Source organism: Myotis davidii, unplaced genomic scaffold (assembly GCF_000327345.1).
Source record: "Myotis davidii unplaced genomic scaffold, ASM32734v1 scaffold701, whole genome shotgun sequence".
In the NCBI taxonomy this organism is placed as follows: Eukaryota; Metazoa; Chordata; class Mammalia; order Chiroptera; family Vespertilionidae; genus Myotis; species Myotis davidii.
The window spans coordinates 734257-756822 of record NW_006291552.1 but is presented as its reverse complement, the minus strand read 5'-3'; the positions used below and the strand labels follow the sequence as shown (position 1 = coordinate 756822).

At 43.4% G+C, this 22566-nt stretch overlaps 1 protein-coding gene across 5 annotated transcripts in view; it reads right to left on the bottom strand.

The window, feature by feature from the left end:
- The window catches only part of ATP12A (ATPase, H+/K+ transporting, nongastric, alpha polypeptide), a 28756-nt gene that overhangs the window by 5016 nt on the left and 1174 nt on the right, over window positions 1–22566 (bottom strand). For 4 of the 5 annotated variants that reach the window (XM_015564840.1, XM_006765065.2, XM_015564842.1 and 1 more), the window contains exons 3-14: window positions 20214–20273; window positions 16551–16754; window positions 15433–15546; window positions 14386–14520; window positions 13891–14008; window positions 13382–13650; window positions 12045–12243; window positions 11770–11879; window positions 9050–9184; window positions 5685–5877; window positions 3341–3516; window positions 2061–2197 (exon numbers count right to left, since the gene is read on the bottom strand). In XM_015564840.1, the coding sequence (XP_015420326.1) occupies window positions 2061–2197; window positions 3341–3516; window positions 5685–5877; window positions 9050–9184; window positions 11770–11879; window positions 12045–12243; window positions 13382–13650; window positions 13891–14008; window positions 14386–14520; window positions 15433–15546; window positions 16551–16754; window positions 20214–20273 (1850 nt within the window). The remainder of the gene's footprint in view (window positions 1–2060; window positions 2198–3340; window positions 3517–5684; window positions 5878–9049; window positions 9185–11769; window positions 11880–12044; window positions 12244–13381; window positions 13651–13890; window positions 14009–14385; window positions 14521–15432; window positions 15547–16550; window positions 16755–20213; window positions 20274–22566) is intronic. The other variant, XM_015564841.1, reaches the window with a different exon arrangement.

The following is a 22566-nucleotide window of genomic DNA, read 5'->3' as shown; positions in this document are numbered from 1 at the left end:
CCCCCCCCCCCCCCCCCCCCCCAATAGGAAATAACCAAGTAGCCTTTTCCTGATAGGAATGGGTGAGAAGTGGAACTTCCTGGGCAATGTTTTACTTAACAAGGAAATGGAGGATAAAAAAACACCGCCTGTTTATATGTTTTGGATCCTAGAATTCAGCTTATGCCAAAACATGGGTAACAATTCCTGTTGTTGTTTATTTCAGATTTATAGAGTATCTACTATGCAATGAGCTAGGTAGGAAAAAATATATTGAGGTCTTCTTTGAGGAAAACTATTGTCTGCTACTCTAAAAGGAAGGTTCTAAAAACTCTGATTTTTCAGATCTGACTGTGTTGTTCCCTGTTAAAATTCTTAGAGGCTTTCTTTTCATTAAGCTTAGAGCAGACCCCAGGTGAAGCTGGCACGGCCAGGTGCAGCCTGTGCTGTTGAGCCTCATATCATGTCCCCTATGTTTCAGTTCTAAGCCTACAGGCCAGCCCTGGGCAAACTACAGCCCGCGGCCGGATCCGGCAGTTTGAAATGAATAAAACTAAAAAAAAAAGAAAAGACCGTACCTTTTTATGTAATGACGTTTACTTTGAATTTATATTAGTTCACACAAACACTCCATCCATGCTTTTGTTCCGGCCCTCCGGTCCAGTTTAAGAATCCATTGTGGCTCTGGAGTCAAAAAGTTTGCCCACCCCTGCCACAGGCTCACCACAGCCCAAAGGCTTCCACAGTTCTTGCTGCCTCATCTTTCCTTCACTAACACTCCACTTTTCATGCTTCAAAACTCAGCTCAAATACTCTGTACAAAACACTGCATGCCCTTTTCTTTACATTTTTAAAGTTTTTAGCTTTTTTCTGTAGGTCTGTTTTTTCATGCTGGTGCTAAAAACTGGAATTCTAGCACTTGACTTAAATCACAAATCTTCCTAAATACTGGTAAGAAAATATAAAAGTAAGATAAGAAGGAAAGGGTGGTTCCTCCCCCCTCCAGCTGGGAAAGTCATTATCTGAGCATGAAGCTAGAGCTGATAAAGTGGATAATTAAAAACATTCACAAAAGTATCCACGCCACTTTCTTGTTCAGTGCGTGACTTGGATGAAAATGTATAATCCTATTATTTTAAAAAACAAAACAAATAAACAAAAGCTCTAACCCTGTTTTCATAGATGAATGTTATTTCCACAAAGGTGAAGACACTTAGCCTTCACATACTGTTGTAGTGCCCAAAGGTTGTAATTCTGTTTGGTTGTTTTAATTAGTAATTTGTTGGCCTGGTGATAATTTATTACCCGACAGCTGTGTATTCCTAAAAGGCATGAATACTTGGGTAAATCAGAATTGGTTCACTGGTCTTTCCCTGTTTCCCCCAACATGCGTGAAAGTATAATAAAGCCAATGACATTTATTTTCTCAGTGTAACCTGGAATCTTTAGTTATTTAAATTATCAGCTAACTCTTCCCACACTGCTAGCTCCTCAGTCTAGTGTGTCTCCTTCATTGTACTCATAGCAATCAGTTTTGAGTTTTCTGTCCCTCCAATTAGATGGAAAGAAAGAAAGCTCCCTCAGGGTGGGAATAATGTCTTCTGTTTGTTTCTATAGTTCCAGTTTCTTGCAAGGTGCCTGGTACATAACTGACACTCAACAATTGATTGTGGAAAGAATTAACACAAAGAAAAACTGAGTCTTTCCTTAGGAAACTATCTTTATATTTACTTTCAAAAAAAAAGCACAAAGCCCAGAGGGTTCTTAATATTCCAGATTATACAACTGGATCACTGGCAAGTAATTTCATATCAACTCTTTGTTTCAGATTTTCTCACTCTAAATTAGGCACATAAAATTTTAGATCTACTTTACTGGGTTTTGAAATTTCACACAAGGGTAATTTTTGTGGTACACAGTAGGTACTCAATAAAATTATGAGTGAATGAATATATGAGTTATAGAGGAAACCAGCCTAGCATCACCCTGAGAGAGTGTTTGGCAAAAAGGGGATTTTCTCTAAATAATACAGTGTCCCACTGAAGTTGAGTTTCTGCAACACTGGTTCTATGCTTACTTACTGTTTGTTAACTTGCTCCACAGCAACGTTGAGGCGTTTTGCAATGTCTTCCACAGTCTCGCTGTTGGCTGAAATGATACCTACGCTCTTGGCAATAGCTTTGGCTGTAATTGGATGATCTCCTGTAACCATAATAACCTAGAACACAAACATGGAAAAAGGCATGGGAATAATGAGGAACTACCTGGCCAGAGTAGGGGCAGTTCTGTATCACCTGCTCTACCATGATTTAGTAGAACATGGTTAGCATTGACTGTGGTCTGCTCTTACGGATAGTTCTTGATCTTAGATCAAAGACACAACTGTCTGTGAAAGACACACTGATCCCACTAGATCTATCGTTGCTTCTAAGCTTCTTGCATTTCTCCTCTGATTAGAGGAAGCCCTTTCCCTTTGATTTTGCTGTATTTGTGAAAGGTCTGGTAGCTGTCTACCTGGGACAGCCTCATGTGGCTTCAACAATCTTGATATTAACATGGTAGTGGAATGAAGATTTTGGTTTCGATATCATGAAGGCAACTGGATTGCTGAGGCTGAACCTCAAGAGTTTACAATAAAATCTTTTATTATCTAGTATCATCTAGGGCAAAATATGGCTACTTCATGGCACAGGAAGTTAGCTTTCTTCTCACTGCAGTTATGATTGTGCTTTATTTCACACAGACATAATCATTTTGCTTTTATTTGCAATTACTGAAAGCTTAATGTAGTGAAAGTAGAGATTTTTACAAAGGAATTAAAGCCTTGGGCAGTGTGGCTTAGCTGGTTGTCATCCCATGCACCGAAAGGTCTTGGGTTCGATTTTGGATCAGGTCACATACCCAGTTTGCTGGTTCGATTTCTGGTTGGGATGCTGTAGGAAGCAACCAATAGGTGTTTCTCTCTCTCTCTCTCTCTGTCTCTTTCTCTCTTTCCTTCTCCCTCTCCTTCTCCCTTCCCCTTCCTCTTTCTCCAAAAAAAGGCGGGGGGTGGGGGTATTTACTTGAAGAGACCTAAATACTATCTCTTCTGACAAATGTCCTTAGAAAGGGACACAACATACATGGAGGACTTCTTTTGTTTAGTTTTGTTAATTCTCATCCAAGAATATTTTTCCATTGATTTTTAGAGAGAAAAAGAGAGACAGAGAGAGAGAGATATCGGTGCAAAAGAGGTATCAATTGGTTGCCCTCCCACACACGCCCCAATGGCTACCGATGTACCCTTGATCGGGAATTGAACCCAAGACCCTCACCAGCCAGGGCCATGGAAGACTTCTTAAGTCAGGAAGATAACTCCCACCTTGATCCCTGCACTCCGACATTTGGTGATTGCATCCGGGACAGTGGACCGAGGGGGATCAATCATTGACAAGAGCCCCACAAAACAGAGATCGGACATGGGAAAGTTCATGGCATCGACATCAAATGAATAGGTTTCTGGAAACTCGTCTGCTGGCAGGTAGAGATGACAGAAACCTGGAATAGGTGTGGATTTGGAAGTCAGTGTCTCCCATGGAATGACATGAGAAAAGGAAGGACATTTTCATACACTCTCAGTCCTTTATTCTTTTACCAATAGAATCTATCAGAATTCATTCTTTCAATTTCATAATGCATGTTTTAAGCAAAGATATAGCTCATCCGAAAAAATTCATTTGCCCATTAGGTTCTCGCAGTGGTCGGTAAACTGCGGCTCGGCAAACCGCAGCTCACGAGCCACATGCGGCTCTTTGGCCCCTTGAGTGTGGCTCTTCCACAAAATACCAGCTCTTCCACAAAATACTGACTTCTGCGCATGGGCCACGAAGTTTCAATCGAACTGTATGTGGTATTTTGTGGAAGAGCCACACTCAAGGGGCCAAAGAACCGCATGTGGCTCGTGAGCCGCGGTTTGCCGACCATGGTTCTAGGGTTATGAAAATCAAGAATGGACAGCCTTTACTTCTGAAGATATCCCAGTTGAGTGTGGGGACAGAGACATAAAGAAATAAGCATAATGGAACATGGTGAGTGTTATTGACGAGAGCTACACTTCAGCCACCTGGGGAGTCAAGAAAGACTTCACCAAGAAGGTCGTATGTGAGCTGACTCTTGAGAGATGCATTAGGGAGGACTTGGGGGTGGGAAGACCAATTAGGAAGAAAAAACAGCACGTGCTACTGCACAAATGGGGGAAAGGGTCTGGGGATCAGGGGAATGGTACGGAGTTCAGTCTTTAATCGAGAGAAAGGCCAATCGTAGTGGCTCGGACAGTATCTGGCTCAGATGGTATTTGGCTCTCACAGGTTGAGGTGAAGGGATTCCTGTGTCTGGTGGGACTTCCAAGGTCATGTGACTTTCTCATCAGCTTTCACATTAAATTTATCCTCATCCTGGCCCACTGCATGGCCCACACATTTCAGTAAAGCACAGGCTCTGAGAGGTCAAATGTGAGGTCCTTAGAACGACCCAAATTAGATAAGTATCAGTCTTGCCCTGAAAAGGCTACTTGCTAATGTGAGCTATTTGATAATACTTCAAGCAGATCATCTCATTTATATGTTTTACAAACTCAATATCCTTTAGATTTCCGCTCTACTGGCAATAACCTTCATTATGTCTATTAAGCCTTATCATTGACCATGAACTTGTTACCTTGAATTTATCATCCTGTAGTTCAGAGGTGCCACTCTGTCAGCCCATGATTCTCATAACAAGATGAGACAGGTTGGCCATCCAGCAGAGTAGCTGTGGCCTCCACAGGACTTTGTGATATTACTGAAGTGACCACAATTAGGTTCCTGCCACAACGTATTTCTATAGTTCCTTCTACCTCTAATATCCCCTATTTCTGTTACTGGTAATATTTGCCCATAATCACTAAGTAAAATAATTCAACATTTTTAAAAACTTACTTTTCTCCTCCAGTAAGTTGATAAATCTTACCAATTCTTCCTCTAAAAAAGTCTCTGGTAACTGACATCTCCTTCATGTTCCCATTGCCCTGGATCAAATTTCTATCCTCTGTCACCTGAACAAGAGCAGCCACCTCCTCCTGAGACCCAGGCCTGTCTGCTTCCTGATGCTGCCAAGCATGATCCTTTAGAAAACACCGACTCTGAACAGTTTATTTGCTGCAAAGCCTCCAGTGGCTCTGTCCTGACTGCCAAATGAAGCCCACTTCCTCACCCACATAAGGCACTCCAAACCTTGACCTCCAGTCTATCTTTCCAGCCCTACCTCCCATGATGACATAATCTCCTCAGTCCTGCAACACTCCACATTGACCAGCTTCCTGAGAATGCTCACCACCCCGCCGCCCCCCCTCCCCCACTGCCGTTTCTACCTCTGGACTTTGGCCTATGTTGTTCCCTCCACCGTAAAACCTATCCCCCACTTCCCTTCAAATATTGTCATTCAAGGCCTGGTTTAAATGGAATCCTTCCATAGACTTCCTAGATTTTCCTGCCTGGCAGCAACCCCACCCTCCTTGCTGCTATCATGTGATATGCTCTTAATCTGTATACCATTCTTCTTCTTGTGAGCCCTGTGGAGGCCACAGCTACTCTGCTGGATGGCCAGCCTGCCTCATCTTGTGCCCTGATGCAGCACAGAGTCTTGCACTGAACAGGTGACACATAAAGGTTCTGCCATGAAGAGCTTACCCAGAACACGCTCCCCTAGACCTCCCAGTTCCATGTATGCAGTGTAGAAGGCCTCAGCTGTACTGTTGTTCAGAGGCTGCTCCTGGCCATTGACCATGATGGTGCTGCACTTCTCTAAGACCTTCTCAGGGGCCCCTTTCATCACCATGAGGAAGCGCTTGTCAATGGGGTCATCTGTCTTATGTATGGAGAGCTGGGAGGGAAGAAAGTGGACATAAGTACAGCATGCTAGTAAATCATGACACTGTCTCTATTACTGAGGGCCTGAATTGTACCGACCTTTTAATTAGCAACATGACAAAATGAAAAGCAACTTTTTCTCTCCTTGGGTTATTTATCCTTGAAATGTAAAGAGGAATTTTACAGGTGGGTTCTCTCCTTTTCATTTTCTGGCTAAGTGATATGCAAGACATCTGGACTCAGCCATCTAGTCACAGCTTAGCTTTAGAGGGGCTGTCAGCTTATGACATCTTCTACCTTGAACAAGATCTGCATGGGGTGCCTGTGGGGGTTAGGGGCTGTAAGCCACCTCGTCTCATCTCCCATCTCTCTTCCTCTGAGCTCTTCTGAGTTCAGGCAGGCATGAGAGCAGCAGGCCTTCCTGTGCCTCATCCTCTCTACACTGATTCAGTTTTTACTACCTGGATATGAGAGAAAATGGTGGGTGTGTGGAAGTGGGCAGGCTCACGTCCAGGCTTTCAGGAGAAAAGTTAAGTAACAGGTATCACAATTCTAACACCAATGCCCTTGAACTAGTAATTCTTCTTCTGGGCTCATCTTAATAAGATAATTGGGAAAAGTGTGAAAAAGTGTATAATAATAAATGGCTAAATCTTATGTAGTCCTTATTATATACCAGGGACTCTTAAGCCCTCAAAAGGAATTTCAAGAAGCTGGAGTATTTGAGAGATTATGAGTAAGTTTATGGGAAAAATGCTACTATTTTGGGTCTATCAGTTGATTTTTAGACTTTCAGATATCAGAGATGAGTACAATAAAAAAAAAGAGGGCAAGCATAGTTTGACAGCTTTTTAAATTTATGGTCATGTAAAGACATTAAAAAGCAACTAACCAATCAAAACCAAAACCAAACCAAGAGCAAACTTCCCATCTACTATCACCATTGTTTTCTCAAAGGTAGAGCATTTCAACATTTAAAAAGTAGGAATACTGCCCTGGCCGGTTTGGCTCAGCAGATAGAGCAGATAGAGCGTTGGACTGCGGACTCGAGGGTCCCAGGTTTGGTTCTGGTCAAGGACATGTGCCTTGGTTTCGGGCACATCCCCAGTAGGGGGCGTGCAAGAGGCAGCTGATCGATGTTTCTCTCTCATCGATGTTTCTAGCTCTCTATCCCTCTCTCCTCCTCTCTGTAAAAAATCAATAAAATATATATTTTTTTAAAAAAGTAGGAATAATAAACACTTATGTGTGCTGTCCTAAGTGCTCACATAGTAAAGTAATTCTCAAAACTGCCATAAGGCTGTGGGTGTTCTTATCACCATTTACAATGCAGGAAACTCAGGTGCAGAAAGGTTAAATGACTCATGCAAGGTCACACACTAACAGGTGGCTGAGCTGGGGTTTGATTCAGGCTGGCAGGTGCGAGGCCCCACCCTGATCACGTAGGATGTAAAGGATAATTGTTTAAATGAAACACATTCCTCTTTACATAAATCTTTATAAAATATTGTCTAAAAATCCAATTTGTCACAAACTACTGTAAATCTCTTCATGGACTAGCCTCAGTTTGGCGAATTGCTATTCTAAGGCCAATAAGATGTGGACTTTCTACTTTGTTTCCTGCAGTTGACAGAAACCTCACAATTTTCCAAGGTCACAGCATCTACTTCTCATTGTTCATGGTTAATTTTTGCTCAAGTATAAAGTTCAAATGGCACCAACAACATCCAAAGAGGTGTTTTGGCCTTGTCAGCAGAAACACACACAAGCTCTCTCTTCTTTCTAGTCCCAACTCTGGTTTGGCCATTTTCTCCTTCCGCTTTTAGTACATGAGCCTCATGGGATCTGCTTTTTCTCACTTCTTACATGCTGAAGGAAGTCTTTACTGGAGACTTTTTGCAGGGTCTGTGTGAGTCCTGGCTCAGCCCTCAAGAGCTGTGTGATAAAGTTCTGTGCCTCACTCTCTACCTTACAGAGCTGTGGTGAAAATTGAGTGATTTAATACATGTGGAAATTAGCACACATGATTACTATTATTATTTTAGGATTGTGACTCATTCTATTTTCACTAAAGTTTTCAATGAGAGATCTGATTTCCTGGCTTTAATATTTGACATCTCACACTTTTGTTAGTTGTCTGTTTGGCTAACTGCAATTCTTCATTGGCCCATTATCCACAAAGATGTTTGCAACAGTTTTTTTTTTCCATTCAAACAAAATAGTAGGCTAATCACCAGAAACTTTGACACAAACATGGCTATCTTATTTATACACTTTATTGTTAATGCAAGGCAAAATCAGAATGCCTATGCTCAGTTCTGGAGTCTATTGGAAAGCCCATTGGCAGCAGGACCTTGGGCTACACACTGTCATTTTTCCAAACACAGGAAGGATGGGGATGTTTGGTGGTTGGCCACCCCTAAAATGAGGGAGACAACTAGGCAAGGACAGCCATTTTCTTCCTGAGAAATGAGTGGAAAGAAGATCCCTATGGGACAGGCCTGGAAAGCCATTGGCTGGTCATCAGAGAGACTCCTCACTGGTTTCATAAAGGCAAGGCTTCCTCATATGGCTTGAGCAAAACTGTTCTGCCTCTGACTTGTATGGTAGAAAAAGCATGTGCTCAGGAGTCAAACAGATGTGTGAAAATTGGTTGTGCCACTTTGATGCTGGAATGAGCTTGGTGACATTAACACACTCAGAGTCTGTTTCCTTACCCATAAATTGGGATTAATTAGTCCCATTTCATATGCTTACTGTGAGGATCAATGGGACAATGTATATGAAGCACCTGACACAGACTGAGGACACAGTTAGCTCTATCCTTCCTCCACCTTTTATTTACCCTTTGGGCACTGGCTGTTGCTCCTCATTTGTGCAAGTCACCCCACAGGGGCACGTGTGAATGAGTGAGGATGTGAGTGAATGTGCCTGTAACAGAGATAGATGGTTCTAGGTAGGGGAAGCCGGGCTGACAACATTCCTTTACTCTATCTGCCTCAGGCAGAGGAAGGAGGCCAGCAAGAGAAAACCTGTTCTGGGTTTACGAGACACCCAGGCCGCCCGTCTCAGAGGACTATTTTTAAAGTCAAGTGTCATTCAAAATTCGTACTAACCTAAGAGTACTTACATGTAGAAATGTCGTTCTCCTGATAACAGAAATTCAGTGGTGAGGAACAACTCACCTGAAATTTGTTGGTTGAATTAAAAGGGATTTCTGCTACTTTGTGGTTTCTTTTTCTAATTTCCATCACATCACCCAAAACCACCTCTGAGAATTTCAAAAGAGCAGTTTCTGAGGCATCTCCAACTACAACTCTCTGAGAATCAAAAGAGTTAAAAATAAATATTTGTAGCACATAATCTGGTTCTTTGGGGATTATTTTCAATGAACCAACTAGCTCAGTGGTTCTCAACCTTCCTAACGCCGCAACCCTTTAATACAGTTCCTCATGTTGTGGTGACCCCCAACCATAAAATTATTTTCGTTGCTACTTCATAACTGTAATTTTGCTACTGTTATGAATCATAATGTAAATATCTGATATGCAGGATGTACTTTCATTGTTACAAATTGAACATAATTAAAGCATAGTGATTAATCACAAAAGCAATATGTAATTATATGTGTGTTTTCCGATGGTCTTAGGCGACCCCTGTGAAAGGGTCGTTCGACCCCCAAAGAGGTCGCGACCCACAGGTTGAGAACTGCTGAACTAGCTGGACAGACAAAATGATAACACACAATTGTGACTGAGTTAAGACCATGGTAAAAATGTTAAAGTGAATCATGCCTCCTACTGGCATTAGCAAAGCTCAAAGTTAGAGCTCTGAGAGCTGAAGGGTTTCATGAAAAACAGCAGTTATGAATTAGATCTTGAAAGACGGTTACAAAGAGAGGAGAAGAAAGCCTTTCAGAAGCCAGAATGCCATGAATGAAGGTGAGAAGTGGAAGACTTCTGTCCTAGATGCTGGGAGTAGAGATGGACATGGAGGGCCCTTAAATGCAAGCTGAAGTCTAGGTTCAAGAAGCAGAAAACAGAAGCAAAGGAAGTTTTTGAGCAAAGTTAGGTGATGTATTTCATCTAATGTAGTTTTTAAGGAAAATTAGTGCCATACAAGAAAGACTGGAGGAGGGATAAACTCGAGTTAGGTAAGCCAGTTATTTTGATACAAGTAATTGGTGATAATAGAGATGTAAAATTATAGATATACTAGAGGCCCAGTGCATGGAATTTGTTCACTTAGGGGGGTCCCTCAGCCTGGCCTGCACCCTCTCACAGTCTGGGAGCCCTCGGGGGATGTCCAAGGGGAAGTAGGCCTAACTGGCAGTTGGACATCCTTAGCGCTGCCACAGAAGTGGGAGAGGCTGCCACCACTGCCACTGTGCTCACCAGCCATGAACCCCGCTTCTGGCTGAGTGGCACTCCCCCTGTGGAGTGCACTGACCACCAGTGGACAGCTCCTGCATTGAGTGTCTGCCTCCTGGTGGTCGGTGTGCATCATAGGACCAGTTGTTTCACCATTTGGTCAATTTGCATATTAGTCTTTTATTATATAGACTTTAAAAAAAACATACCTTTATTGATTTCAGAGAGGCGGGGGAGGGAGAGAGAGATAGAAACATCAATGATGAGAGAGAATCATTGATTGGCTGTTTCCTTCACACCCTCTACTGGGAATTGAGCCTGCAACCCCAGGCATGTGTCCTGACTGAGAATCGAACCTCAACCTTCTGGTTCATAAGTCGATGCTCAACCACTGAGCCACTCTGGCCGGGAAAATTATAGAATTTTTGAAGCAAGAATGATGGGACTTGGTGAGGAGAAAGTAAAGATGACATCTAAAAGTTTTGGCTCAGATGACAAGTAAAATGGTGATGTCACAGAAAAAGAGAAAAATTGGGATAAGATCTTGATTTGGAGCCAGGGTGGGTGCAGGTGGAAGGTGACAAGTAGTATAGTTTTGTTGAGAGTCTAACAGTCAAAACTTCCAAGTGCAAAACAAACACACAGCCAGCTGGAGACCCATGACTTGGGATGAGAAATTAGAACTGGACATAAGGATTTGAAAGACAGAGAAGAGATTGGCTAAAAGGAGAATTGATGAGCTAGCTGATAGAGAAAGAAAAACAAGAAATACAAGAAGGTAGGGGAAGGTGAGGGTAAGGGAGAGATAACCAAAGGACTTGTATGCATGCATATAAGCCTAACCAATGGACACAGACACCAGGGGGGGTGAGGGCATGAGTGGGGGGTGAGGGCATGAGTAGGGGGGGGGGGCTATGGGGGGATAAGGACACATATGTAATATCTTCATCAATAAAGAAAATTTAAAAAAAATACAAGAAAGAGTCAATGAAAAAAATGACATAAAGAAAAGCCAAGGGGACAGGTTCAGTGACTCACTGGGAGGTTGAAGAAGAGAGAAAGGGAGGAAGGAGAGAGAAAGGAAAGGAAGGGAATAAAAGGAGTTAGTTTGTTGCATATTCCAATACTGTAGGACCCTTAGAGTGCCTGCAGCCAAGAAGAATGTTTTAAGATCAGTTCTTCATTTCCATCCAATTATATTTTAAACTTCAGTGAATAACATTTATACAATAAAAATTTTGATTGTATCTACTTATCTGATCAAGAAGTTAGGAAAATAACTTAAGGACACATTCATTTTCTGGAATAAGACAAAATTTTCAAAGGACTGAGATCAATCTGAGGCCTTCAGATGTCTTTGTGATGTTGCAAAGCTGGTTAGAATGAACAAAATCTTTTGCAGGTCTTGGAAGCCACGCTTGCTCTTACTAGTACAAGCTTTCCTGTGTTGGAGAGATTAAATCTAGCACCAAATTAGAACAGGGAAAGTGACTTCAAACTGGCTGTGGTTTAAGACAGTGATGCAGACACTTTACCTTCATGATGGGGACTCTTTCCTGTCCTGGTCTGAACTCTGCTCGGTTACACAGTGCAATTATCTTTGATAATGAGGCCCAGGTTCCAGAGCTTTGATCAAAGGTTTGCTCTGGAAAACAGAAAGCACAGGGGATGCTATGGGTGCTGGGCCCCCTCTCCACAAACCATACTGTTCACAAAATTTTGAGACTGCAACACCAACTCTGCCACACTGGCCGTGCCCTTCTTCTCAAGTCCATAGCTTTGAGCCAAACTGATGCTCCAGAAGACTTACTCAACTGGTCTTCACTGGTGTCAGCCATAAAGATCTGATTGTCAAACCACAGATGGGCCACGGTCATCCTGTTCTGGGTCAGAGTCCCCGTCTTGTCTGAGCAAATGATGGAGGTGGAACCTAGTGTCTCCACTGCTTCCAGGTTCTTCACCAGGCAGTTCTTCTTAGCCATCCGTTTTGCTGTCAGTGACAGAGTCACCTGACAGAAGAGAGAAGAGAAAAATCCATTTGAATGCAGGTACAATAACATAAAAGTAGCTAAGGCTGGATTAGTTTCAGGCAGTACCTGATAAATCCTACATGTCATGATACTTTTTTTTTTTTATTAAATATGGGATATTTCTTTTGTCCTTTTACACCTTAAAGAAATCCTGAGGAATTCACAGGTGACAAAACCAAGCAAGGTTGTTATGGCCCATACTCATGGGTAATTACAGAGGGTGCTTTGGTCACCCAGCTCCTATCGGACAAAAGAGTGAATGCATAAGGTTTGTGCCAAAGAGCTTGTCCCAAAGGCTTGCTTGTTGCTTTGATGAATCAAGAAGTGTTTGTATTTCATTTTAAGAGGTCCAGATTTTAAAGGTTCTTAGCTCTCTCTTTTAAGCCCCGAGATCTCAAAGGGTTCTTTGGGCTCAATTTCTTCAAATTACTACCTGCTGGAGTCAGAAGGGACATGGAGTTCAGAAACTTCTGTCCATCTTTGCTGAAGACAACAGCAGGCCAATGATCTGAGGCCGCCTTTACATGTTAACTGGAACCACGAGACCCTCCCCCACCCACCCCATAGAGCCTCCATAACAGAGACTTGGGTGGGGGGGGGAGGGCGTTGTTTAAGGGTTAATTGGATGGGTCCTACCAAGGGAGACCCAAAGCTGAATTTGGGGGAAGGTCCAGGAAAGGGCTGTATTTCTCTGCAGAAAAAAAGAGAAGGAGTTTGTGTGTCTGTGTGTGTCTAAGGGAAGAGAATTTAGGTAAACAAAGTGCCTAAATGCCTCAGCTGTAGAAACTTCCAAGAAAATTGTGGAAATGTGAGAAAGACATCTGGCTCCTCAAAAATCTGTGAATGATGGTTCAAGCCTTATCTAGATCTTAAGGAGCAAAGTTACATATGTGATTCACAGATAGTTCTCCTAAATGAAAATGCAAAGTTTTCAAGGACAGTGCATTCAAATATGAACAACCTCATAATTCCTCTGTCCCTCTAAGAGTCATTCCTTTCAGAATGTTTCCTGGTTGTCTCTGATTGGGAGGGAGTATTGGTCTGAGCTGGAGGAGTGGTAGCTCCCACAGCATAACAGAGTGGCATGGGGACAGGCCACCTAGCAGCATGGACTCACAGTGACAGTGGCCAGGAGGCCCTCAGGTACATTGGCCACAATGATGCCAATGAGAAAGATGATGGAGTCCAGGACACGGTACTTCATGGACACCGCAATGATGAAGAAAAGGACGCCGATGGAGATGGCCACTCCTGCCACAATGTGAACAAAGTGCTTGATCTCGATGGCGATGGGTGTCTTCTCATTCCCAACTCCTGAAGCCAGTGAGGCGATCTGACCAATGATGGTACGGTCACCAGTGTTGATGACCATGCCAGTTGCTGTGCCTACAGGTGAAGTGGATATTTTATTTCATGAGTCCTCAGCGGGGAGAGGACCACAGACTCCTCATCTGGTGGCTTATGTGATCAATTAACACATGACATTACAAAGGCCAACATCAGTTCTCTAGGCCCTGCAATTCTAGGTTTTCTCTTGGACAAGCTTTGTACAATGAAAAGAGACACAAACATAGAGCCCAAAGGGACCCAGTGGTGTGGGCGGTCCTGAGAGCTGGCAAGACTTACCTTCCAGACAGGTTGTCGAATAGAAGCCAATGTTCTTTGTCTCCAGGGGGTCATCATGGGTGAACTCACAGGAGCGGGACTGGGGCTCAGACTCACCAGTGAGAGATGAGTTGTCAACCTAGAAGAAATTGTGAAGAAGTTCAAGATGAGCCCTGACCTGTGTTTCTCAGTGGTTAGAGCATCAGCCCATGCACCAAAGGGTCATGGGCTCGATTCCAGTCAAGGGAACTTACCTGGTTGCGGCATGTGTGGGAGGCAACCAATCAATGTGTCTCTCTCACATTGATCTTTCTCTCTTTCTCTCCCTCCCTTACTCTTTCTGAGAATCAATGGAAAAAATATCCTCAGGTGAGGTTTAACACACACACAAAAAGAAAACAACAAAATATTCAAGATGAGGCACTGTGTCCCCTGCTCCAGTTACGCCAAGAACTGGAAGGACCACAGAATGCCAGCCAGTTAGCAGCCTGATCCCTGGGCACCTGTGACACTTACCTTGCATCCCTGGGCAAACAGCAGCCTGATGTCTGCAGGGATCTGGTCTCCTCCTTTAATCTCCACAATGTCTCCCACCACCAGCTGCTCTGCAGGAATTATCTTCTTCTCTGAATCTCGAATGACAAGCGCTTGCTACAAAAGAAAATGTGGTAGATGCCTTAGATCGGGAATGATGCTGATACTTCTCCATCCACCACTTATCAAAACTCAGACATCAAAACTCAAAATGGCAAAGGATGAAACAAAAGACTTTGTCTTGGGCCTGAAGACACTAAGAACTATTTTTTTCCTGAGGAGGAACCCCTAGAGATATTCTTAGACACAGAAAATGTATTGTGGGCAAATATAGCAAAGGGACAGCCCTGGGCCTGATTGAAAGGAATGAGTACTCCTGGCTTCGATGTCAGGGAAGAATCTTAAAGGTTGAATCAAAGGGCTTAATAAGCTTGCTCAGCTCAGGAAAACTTCAATGCTGGAGGAAGTGGATCTCCTCCACCATTAGCACAAAAGATCCCCAGAGTCCCCTCTAGCCGGCAGCTCTGGGACCCAAGGACAATGTGGTTTTCCCACTGTACTGACAGTGGTGCACAGTCTCCCTAGAGGACACCTACCAGGGGCCTTGTAGGGACAGAGGAGCATGGATCCCCACATTGAGTGCATTCTGGGGCAACATGCAGTGAAGCTCAGCAGTGGCAGCCAAGATGGTCACAAATAAAAATTCATGGGTTGATGTCCTTGGCTACCAGACCACCTGAATGACTTTTGTCTCAACAGTTCGCCAACACTTCCAAGCAATAATAGAAGATACTGAGCAATGACTAATGTTTCCATCCTACTATACTCTTGACTAAGCATTTTCCTGTATCTTACTTAACTGATCATCTCAGTGAGGAAGTGGGGGTTCATAGAGATTAGGTCACTTGCCCAAGACTTCTCAGACAGAAAAAGATGAGCCTGAGCCTGACCGCGGACCCTGTGCCTCCAAGGCCTCATTCTCCTCACCTGAAGTCATGCAGAAATGGAAGCGGGACAGCTGCTACTCACCTGTGGAATCATCTTACTGAAGCTGGCCATGATGTTGGTGCTCTTGGCTTCTTGGTAGTAAGCAAAGATTCCTGTTAATATGACAACCAGGGCGAGCACGGTGCCCAAGTACACCTGAGTCAGGAGGAGAGGCACTGGTCAGAAAAGCCAGCCACAGAGTGAGCCAGTTCCTAGGGCTAGAGCTCTTCATGGGAAGGCCAGAGAGATGGCAGTTGTGTCCTGGTGTAATTTACAGGCCACAAAACACATCCATTTTAAGTGTATAATTCAATGATTTTTAAAACATTTACACAGTTGCTTATTGAAGTTGCAACAATTGCCACAATCCAGTTATAGAGCATTTCTGTACTCCCAATAAGACCTCTTGTGCCCAATGGCAGTCTCCCTGCTCCCGCCCCTAGCCCTAGCAGTCACTGATCTGCTATGTCTTCAGGATGTGCCTGTTCTGGGCATTTTATACCAATGGAATCATATGTTATATGGCCCTTTGCATCTGGCTTCTTTCTCTCAGCCTCACATTGGCCAGTGTGGTTTTGTTGCTTAGTTGTTAGCACATACACATGTTCTCTATGTTAAAGGGAATGAATTAACCCAGCCAGTGTGGCTCAGTGGTTGAGCATCGACCCATGAACCACATGCCAGGGTTGCCAGCAGGGAGCATGCAGGAGGCAGCCAATCATATTTTTCTCTCTCATCATTGATGTTTCTATCTCTCTCTCCCTCTCCCTTCCTCTCTGAAACCAATAAAATATATTTTTAAAACATTTTTAAGGGAGAGAATTAGCTTTTAGGAGAGAGAATCCACAAATACTTCATATATACATACACACATACATACATATATATATATATATATATATATTTCACGTAGGAACTTACAATGTTTCTCTCTCTTTTTAAAATTATGCTCATACTGCATCTGAAACATCAGGTAGTCAGATGTAATTTCTGTTTTACAGCTGGGAAAATGATTGATTTTGCCAACCCCATGCAGCTATTGGTCAGCAGAGACTCCTGATTCCACCCAGGGCTCTGCCCCTGAAAGGCCTCACTTTTATTAATCTGTTCTTCCCTGTTGCTAATTCAGTAAAACCAGGCAGGAGACCCCAGTGCCTTACATTGTCTAGGGATGATGACTTATCGCTAGAGTACTGAATTCCATACGCAATCCAGCAAAGAATGGCTCCCGCCCACAGAAGGATGGAGAAGCCTCCCACCATCTGCTTCAGGAACTTGATAATCTCCGGAGTTTCCTTGGGAGGGGAGAGGGCGTTGGGCCCATCTCGAGCCAGGAGCTCAGCAGCTTGGGTGCTGGAGAGACCCTGAGAAAGTTGAACAAAAATAAATAGAATTATGAAGTTCAAATTGGCAGTTGCAAAATAGTCACAGGGAGGTAAAGTATAACATAGAGACTATAGTTAATAATTTTGTAATAACTATGTATTGTGCCAGGTGGGTACTAGGCTTATTGGGGGAAATCACGCTGTAAGTTATTTAAATGTCTAGTCACTATGCTGTACACCTGAAACTATTATAATATTGAATATCAACTGTATTTGAAAAAAATTAAAATGAAAACAATAAAAACAAACAAAGAAACAAAAAAACCCAAACAGAATTAGACATTTCTCCTACCTTGGGTTGGATATTATACTTCAGCAGGTTGTGGAGAGGGGTTACCATGCTCAGAGAAGGCCTGGGAAAAGTGGGTGACACCTCACCTTAACCCCCACCTTGACTTCTCCCAGAATCGCCTTTTGAAAAAAAAATCTTACCAACTTGTTTTCTTGTTTTAAAAGGAATGCTTAACGTCAGCCAGGCAGTATTTTCCATATATTTACTCATTTTATTTTTCAAAATAACCCTCTGAAGAAGGAACTATTATTATCCTCATCTTATCGATGTGGAATTTGAGGCAAATGATGGTTAAGTCATCAGGATTCGACCAGCATCTGGACCCAGAGCAGCTATATTCTGTCTGCTAAGGAGGTTCTGTTTCTTAGTTTCTTAGAGATTTACCCAGAGATAGCAACAATCTGATTTGAAATATAGAAGCTAGTCATCAAGGTTAAGGGCAATGCAGTAACATCCAGAAAATACTCTCTCTTCTGGAAATGTGATATAGTACATGGCTAATTTTTCATGCTTAAGTCTGGTGCTTTCTGCTTTTCTAGATATTGGCCCTGAGTACTAAGTTCTTGTTCATCTTTAGAGTTACAAGTCCTACCAGCCTGAGGCCCACATGGCCAGTCACTTCTAGCCAGAAGCCCTCCACCCACAGGTGCACAGAGACTTGAAATCCTGAACTATCATCTGTAGGGTTCCCCCCCAAACTACCTTTTATAGAGAAAGTCTTTTACATACCTTCTCTCCCTAATTATGTTAAGCCAGTTAAAGGTAAGGACCCTATCCGTGTTCTTTTGTGTGTCCTTTATAGGTTCTACTGCTTTTTCTGCAGCAGAGGCTCAAACAGTTGTTAAATACCTGGATTTGTAATCAGCAACTGGATATCATCACCCCCCCCCCATTTGCAATGCCTTTTCCAGAACCTCAGACTCACTATCACCCCTTCCTCCCACTGCCTTCTCTAATCTCTCACCCCCACCCCTGGGGTCCTCCCCACAACCTGACCCCCTGCTCACATCTCCTCTTCCTGCTGGATTAAGGATTTGTTTAAAAAAACCTCAGTGTCTCTTCTGCACCCTTCCCCCTCCCATCTTACTGCTGCTGCATAGTTCACATGCTCTTCTCATAGTCCTGCATTCTTCTAGACCCTCCCATCTCCCACTTAAAAATGAAATGTGTGAAAAAAGAAAAAAATCTATATATATAAAAGCCTAAGCAACTGGCCGACCAGCCGGCCAGCTGGTAGCTATGATGTGCAATGACCATCAGGGGGCAGACACTCAATGCAGGAGCTGCTGAGCAACAGCAACTTTGCAGAGTGCCCTCCAGGACCCGTCGGGGGGATGTCGGACTGCAGGTTTTGGCCCAATCCCCACAGGCCAGGCCGAGGGACCTCCACCTGCTAGAGGGACCCCGCTCACTCTGCAGATGCCCTTTGAGCCCCGGCACTGCTCCAAGTGCAGCCGGCCAGGGAGGGACTGCGGGAGGTTGGCTACGGGGCGTGTCTGGCCCATCTCACACAGTCCTGCCCTGCCGGCCACTTTCTAATTAATTTCCTTTCAATGTGCACAAATCTGTGCACTGGACCTCTAGTATATATATATTTGTCTTCTCTCAGAATTACCTTTTGAAAACTAATCTTACCAAGTTGTTTCCTTGTTTAGAAATTATACTCTTTTTTTTTTAACATTCCAAAGTTTCTTTATTCTTCATAGTTTTCTAATGAACAAATAATTAGTTTTCCTGAGTAAAGTTATAAAAAAGTTAACCCTGCCCTAACTGGTTTGGCTCAGTGGATAGAGCGGCAGCCTGTGGACTCAAGGGTCCCAGGTTCGATTCCAGTGAAGGGCATGTACCTTGGTTGCGGGCACATCCCCAGTACGGAGTGTGCAGGAGGCAGTTGATGGATGTTTCGTTGCTAGTGAAAACATGAGCAAAATCTATCATTCGCACTTCTACTTCCGCAATCTCTTGGCAACCAGTGGGAATGGGGTAGAAAACTTTTTCCAGTTGGGAAAGTACATTTCCATTTAAATGTTCCTGTGACAAGCTTTTCCACCCATTGTCTTGCTCTATATTTTCAACTTTCAATGAAGTCTGACTGTGATGCTTTCTTGAATACATTTTTCTGTGATGTGCATACATCTTGGACAAGCTTTTGCCTACTGAAGCCTCTATTTTTCCATAGAAATTATACTCTTTATACAACTAATATTGTCTTTATTCCTTAGTTTAATATGAAACTGCTGGACAGTTCCACTAAAATTATCTCTCTCCCACCTGATTTTCTACCTTACCTCCCTGCCATCAACTCCATGCACTCTGTCCTTCCTGCTCCCTGGGTACTCTGGCAACTTAAATCCAAGACATCAGCTTACATCCTAATTCAAACACTTCCACTGGTCAGAATTAAAAACATCTCTCAGCCTGTGGTATAGATCTCTTGGTTGCCCTCTAAGTGGAACAGAGTGGATGATGTGATACTTTTCTACACATCTGGCTTCCTCTCTGAACTGCTAACTCCTTATGATAGGGGTGCCTGTTCCTCTCTGCTCCTCTCACTGCTGGCCCAGTACATCACACACAATGGGTATTTTTGTTGACTTAAACAGATGCAGCCAAATATCCTGATGTCAAGCCACCAAAGCTTTTGAAATATGAGTTGAATGTGAATTCATAGAAGGAAGCAGTGCCTCTGTGATGGGAGAGTTGGGAGCCACCAGGGACCCACTCAGTCCTTCTCAGAAGAGAAGGAGGACAAACAGGGTCTAAGGCTGTCACCCCAGACCTTGGCTTCTTAACACTGGGTCTCCCCATTCTTTGATAAGGCCATCATACTTCCTGTACACCAGGATTAAAAATAACTGACCATGACAATGAGCAAGCATCTGAACCTTTGGGGGGAGACCATAGCTTTCTGCAGTCATAGTCAAAAGAACTGTAGAGTCAGCATACAGCTCAGCCAAGGAGCTTGACCAGGGCCTTGGTTCAGAATGCTAGCTCCTGATGTCAGCCCCCTTCTGTCCACTCACGAGGGCATCTCAACATTAGTGCCATAAGTCACTCACCCTAATGGTGCCCTCAACTTCCCACACACCCTTTTTCTTTGCAGTGACAGGGCTGCTTCTCCTGATTTGAGTTCCCTCATGACTTACCGTAACAATATTTGTATGATATTTAGTTTCCAATTCCTTATTGCTGAGCTTGTGGTCATCCTGAAGTCCATGAAAAGAAGAACAGAGTGAATTAGGTAATTCCAAGAAACTCAAGCTGGAAACTCTGACAAGCCCCACGGGAGCTGGGAGAGGGACCAGAAAGTGTGGGAGTAAGAGACAGAGCCCTGGGTACCAGGTGGCCATTGCAGAGAGGGACAGAAGGGTCTTGCTGCAGGAGAGGCTTGACCCGATTCAGGAGGCTTTCTGGCCACCCCGGGAAGAGTTCAGACTTAACTTGCTATTTACCACATTGTTTTTTATGAACAAAGCAATGCATTCCACCTCAGTCTAAGTTCCAGCACATGCAAGTCTGAACATACCTGGTGTCCAGGTGCTAACTCAGACATGAATGGAAGGTGACCAGCAACGCCAAGCAGCCTCATTTCACATGCCCTGACAACTTGGGACCCATGCAGCCCTTGCTGGGAGGTAGTCTTTGGGAGAGGGAAGCATGACTGTCCTTATTCAGGTACTTGAGACTCAGATAGGTCACTGATTACAGAAACCCCGCACTTTAAAAACCTGTCATATAATGCCATTATGGTCCAGACTCACTAATTTTGGCCCAGGATCATTAGACTCAAGCAGCATTTCTCAACCTGGGCATCATTGACATTGAGGGCCAATAACTCTGTTTTAAAGACTTCTACCCACCAGCAGCTTCCCTCAGACACAGGACAGAGTCTTTACACCCTGACTGTCCAGAACAAAGATTTAAACTTGTGATTGGGACTAGAGCCACCTCTTCTCTTAAGTACATGCAAAAAGCGGCATGTTAAAAGATTAAGACTTTACAATTTTTTTTCCTTTCCTCATCCAGAATTTGCTTTGCTCATTCTTTCATGTCAATTGACGATGACATTGCCAAGGATTCAAAGGGTTAAGATACAGTTCTGTGCACTGTGTGCTAAGTTCTGGGCAGGTACAAGGAACAGGGAATGGATGAGTAGAGCCACTGTGTGCATAGATGGACCCGGTTTTTAACAGTCTGCACTGGGAGGCAGAGCACCTGTCCTCCTCCCTTTAGCCTTGGTTCTGGGGATGAGAATGCAGAAAGGCTGGGGGCTGGGGCCCCTCTGCTGGCCAGAACTGGAATAGCACAGGGCAGCACCCTGGGCTGGGTTTGGGTTTATTCAAAAGCCAAGAGTGCTTTGGCTCTCATCAAGGTTCTGATTTGCTGGCCAGGTCAGGGTGCAAGAGCATCCAGGCACATTGCCCAAATTACAGGATTCTTGGGAAGCAGAAGAACACTGGCTAATCCCATGGAAATTATTTTTCAGTATTACACATCTTCACAAACTGCTCAAGAAGAGAGATTCTCATCTTAATAAATAGGCAAATGACAGAATGGATATATTTTCATGTTATACATAGCAATTTTAAGGAAGACTAGATAAGTTTTCAATCCTGAATTCTAGAGAAACATAGGCAAATAGAATGACTGTCTATTATCTGGTGCTGTTCTCAGTATTCCTCCTGTTGTATTTCACTGAACTCTTAACAAGCTTATGGGTAGGCACCATTTTTCATTTTCATTTTTTTTCAAAATAGGAAACTGAGTTTCAGTCAGAGTGGGATTTGAGTTTAGGTCAGTACAATTGCAGGGCTGTGTTCTTAAATGTCTATCAGGATATATACAGACAAATGCCTAGTATGCTGCTCAAAGTTTCACAAGCTCTCCAGGAGAAACAGAAAACCCTGATGTATAGTATCTGATCATTTCTCACCACAGCCAAATTTCAAGCTACTAATGCAATGTCGATATGTTGGTCAGCTTGTCAAATTCCTGAATATTTAACCACTGGCTCTCTAGCCCCCAGGAACTTATACCACTACTGTCTGTTCAATCATAGAACTTTAGAGTCTGCAATGAACTTGAGTGTAGAAGCTTCCCCTTTGATGGTCCTGAGACGAATGTCATATTTCAGTTCTGAGGCTGTCCTTTTCCACGGTGGCCAAAGTCATTCTTCAATTGTAATAATATTGAGCTTCCATAAAGCACTTTAATTATAAAATACTCTTAGTCTTTTCTCACTTTCCCCCATCACAGACTCATGCAAATTCAGTGAAGCCAGTTACACATAGAACTTCAATGGGGTGTAAAGTCATCTGACTCCAAGCCCAACAGTCTTATTACCTTCTCATGGAGCACATATGCCCCCAAACCTAGTAAATCTCAAATGGTTTCACTTTATAGCTAGAAACTGGCAAATGGTTAACTTATATTTCACTGAAAGGAGAGCAGTGTGGGCCAAGCCTGTGGGGACTGGAATCCCAGAGGCTCCTGAGTCCC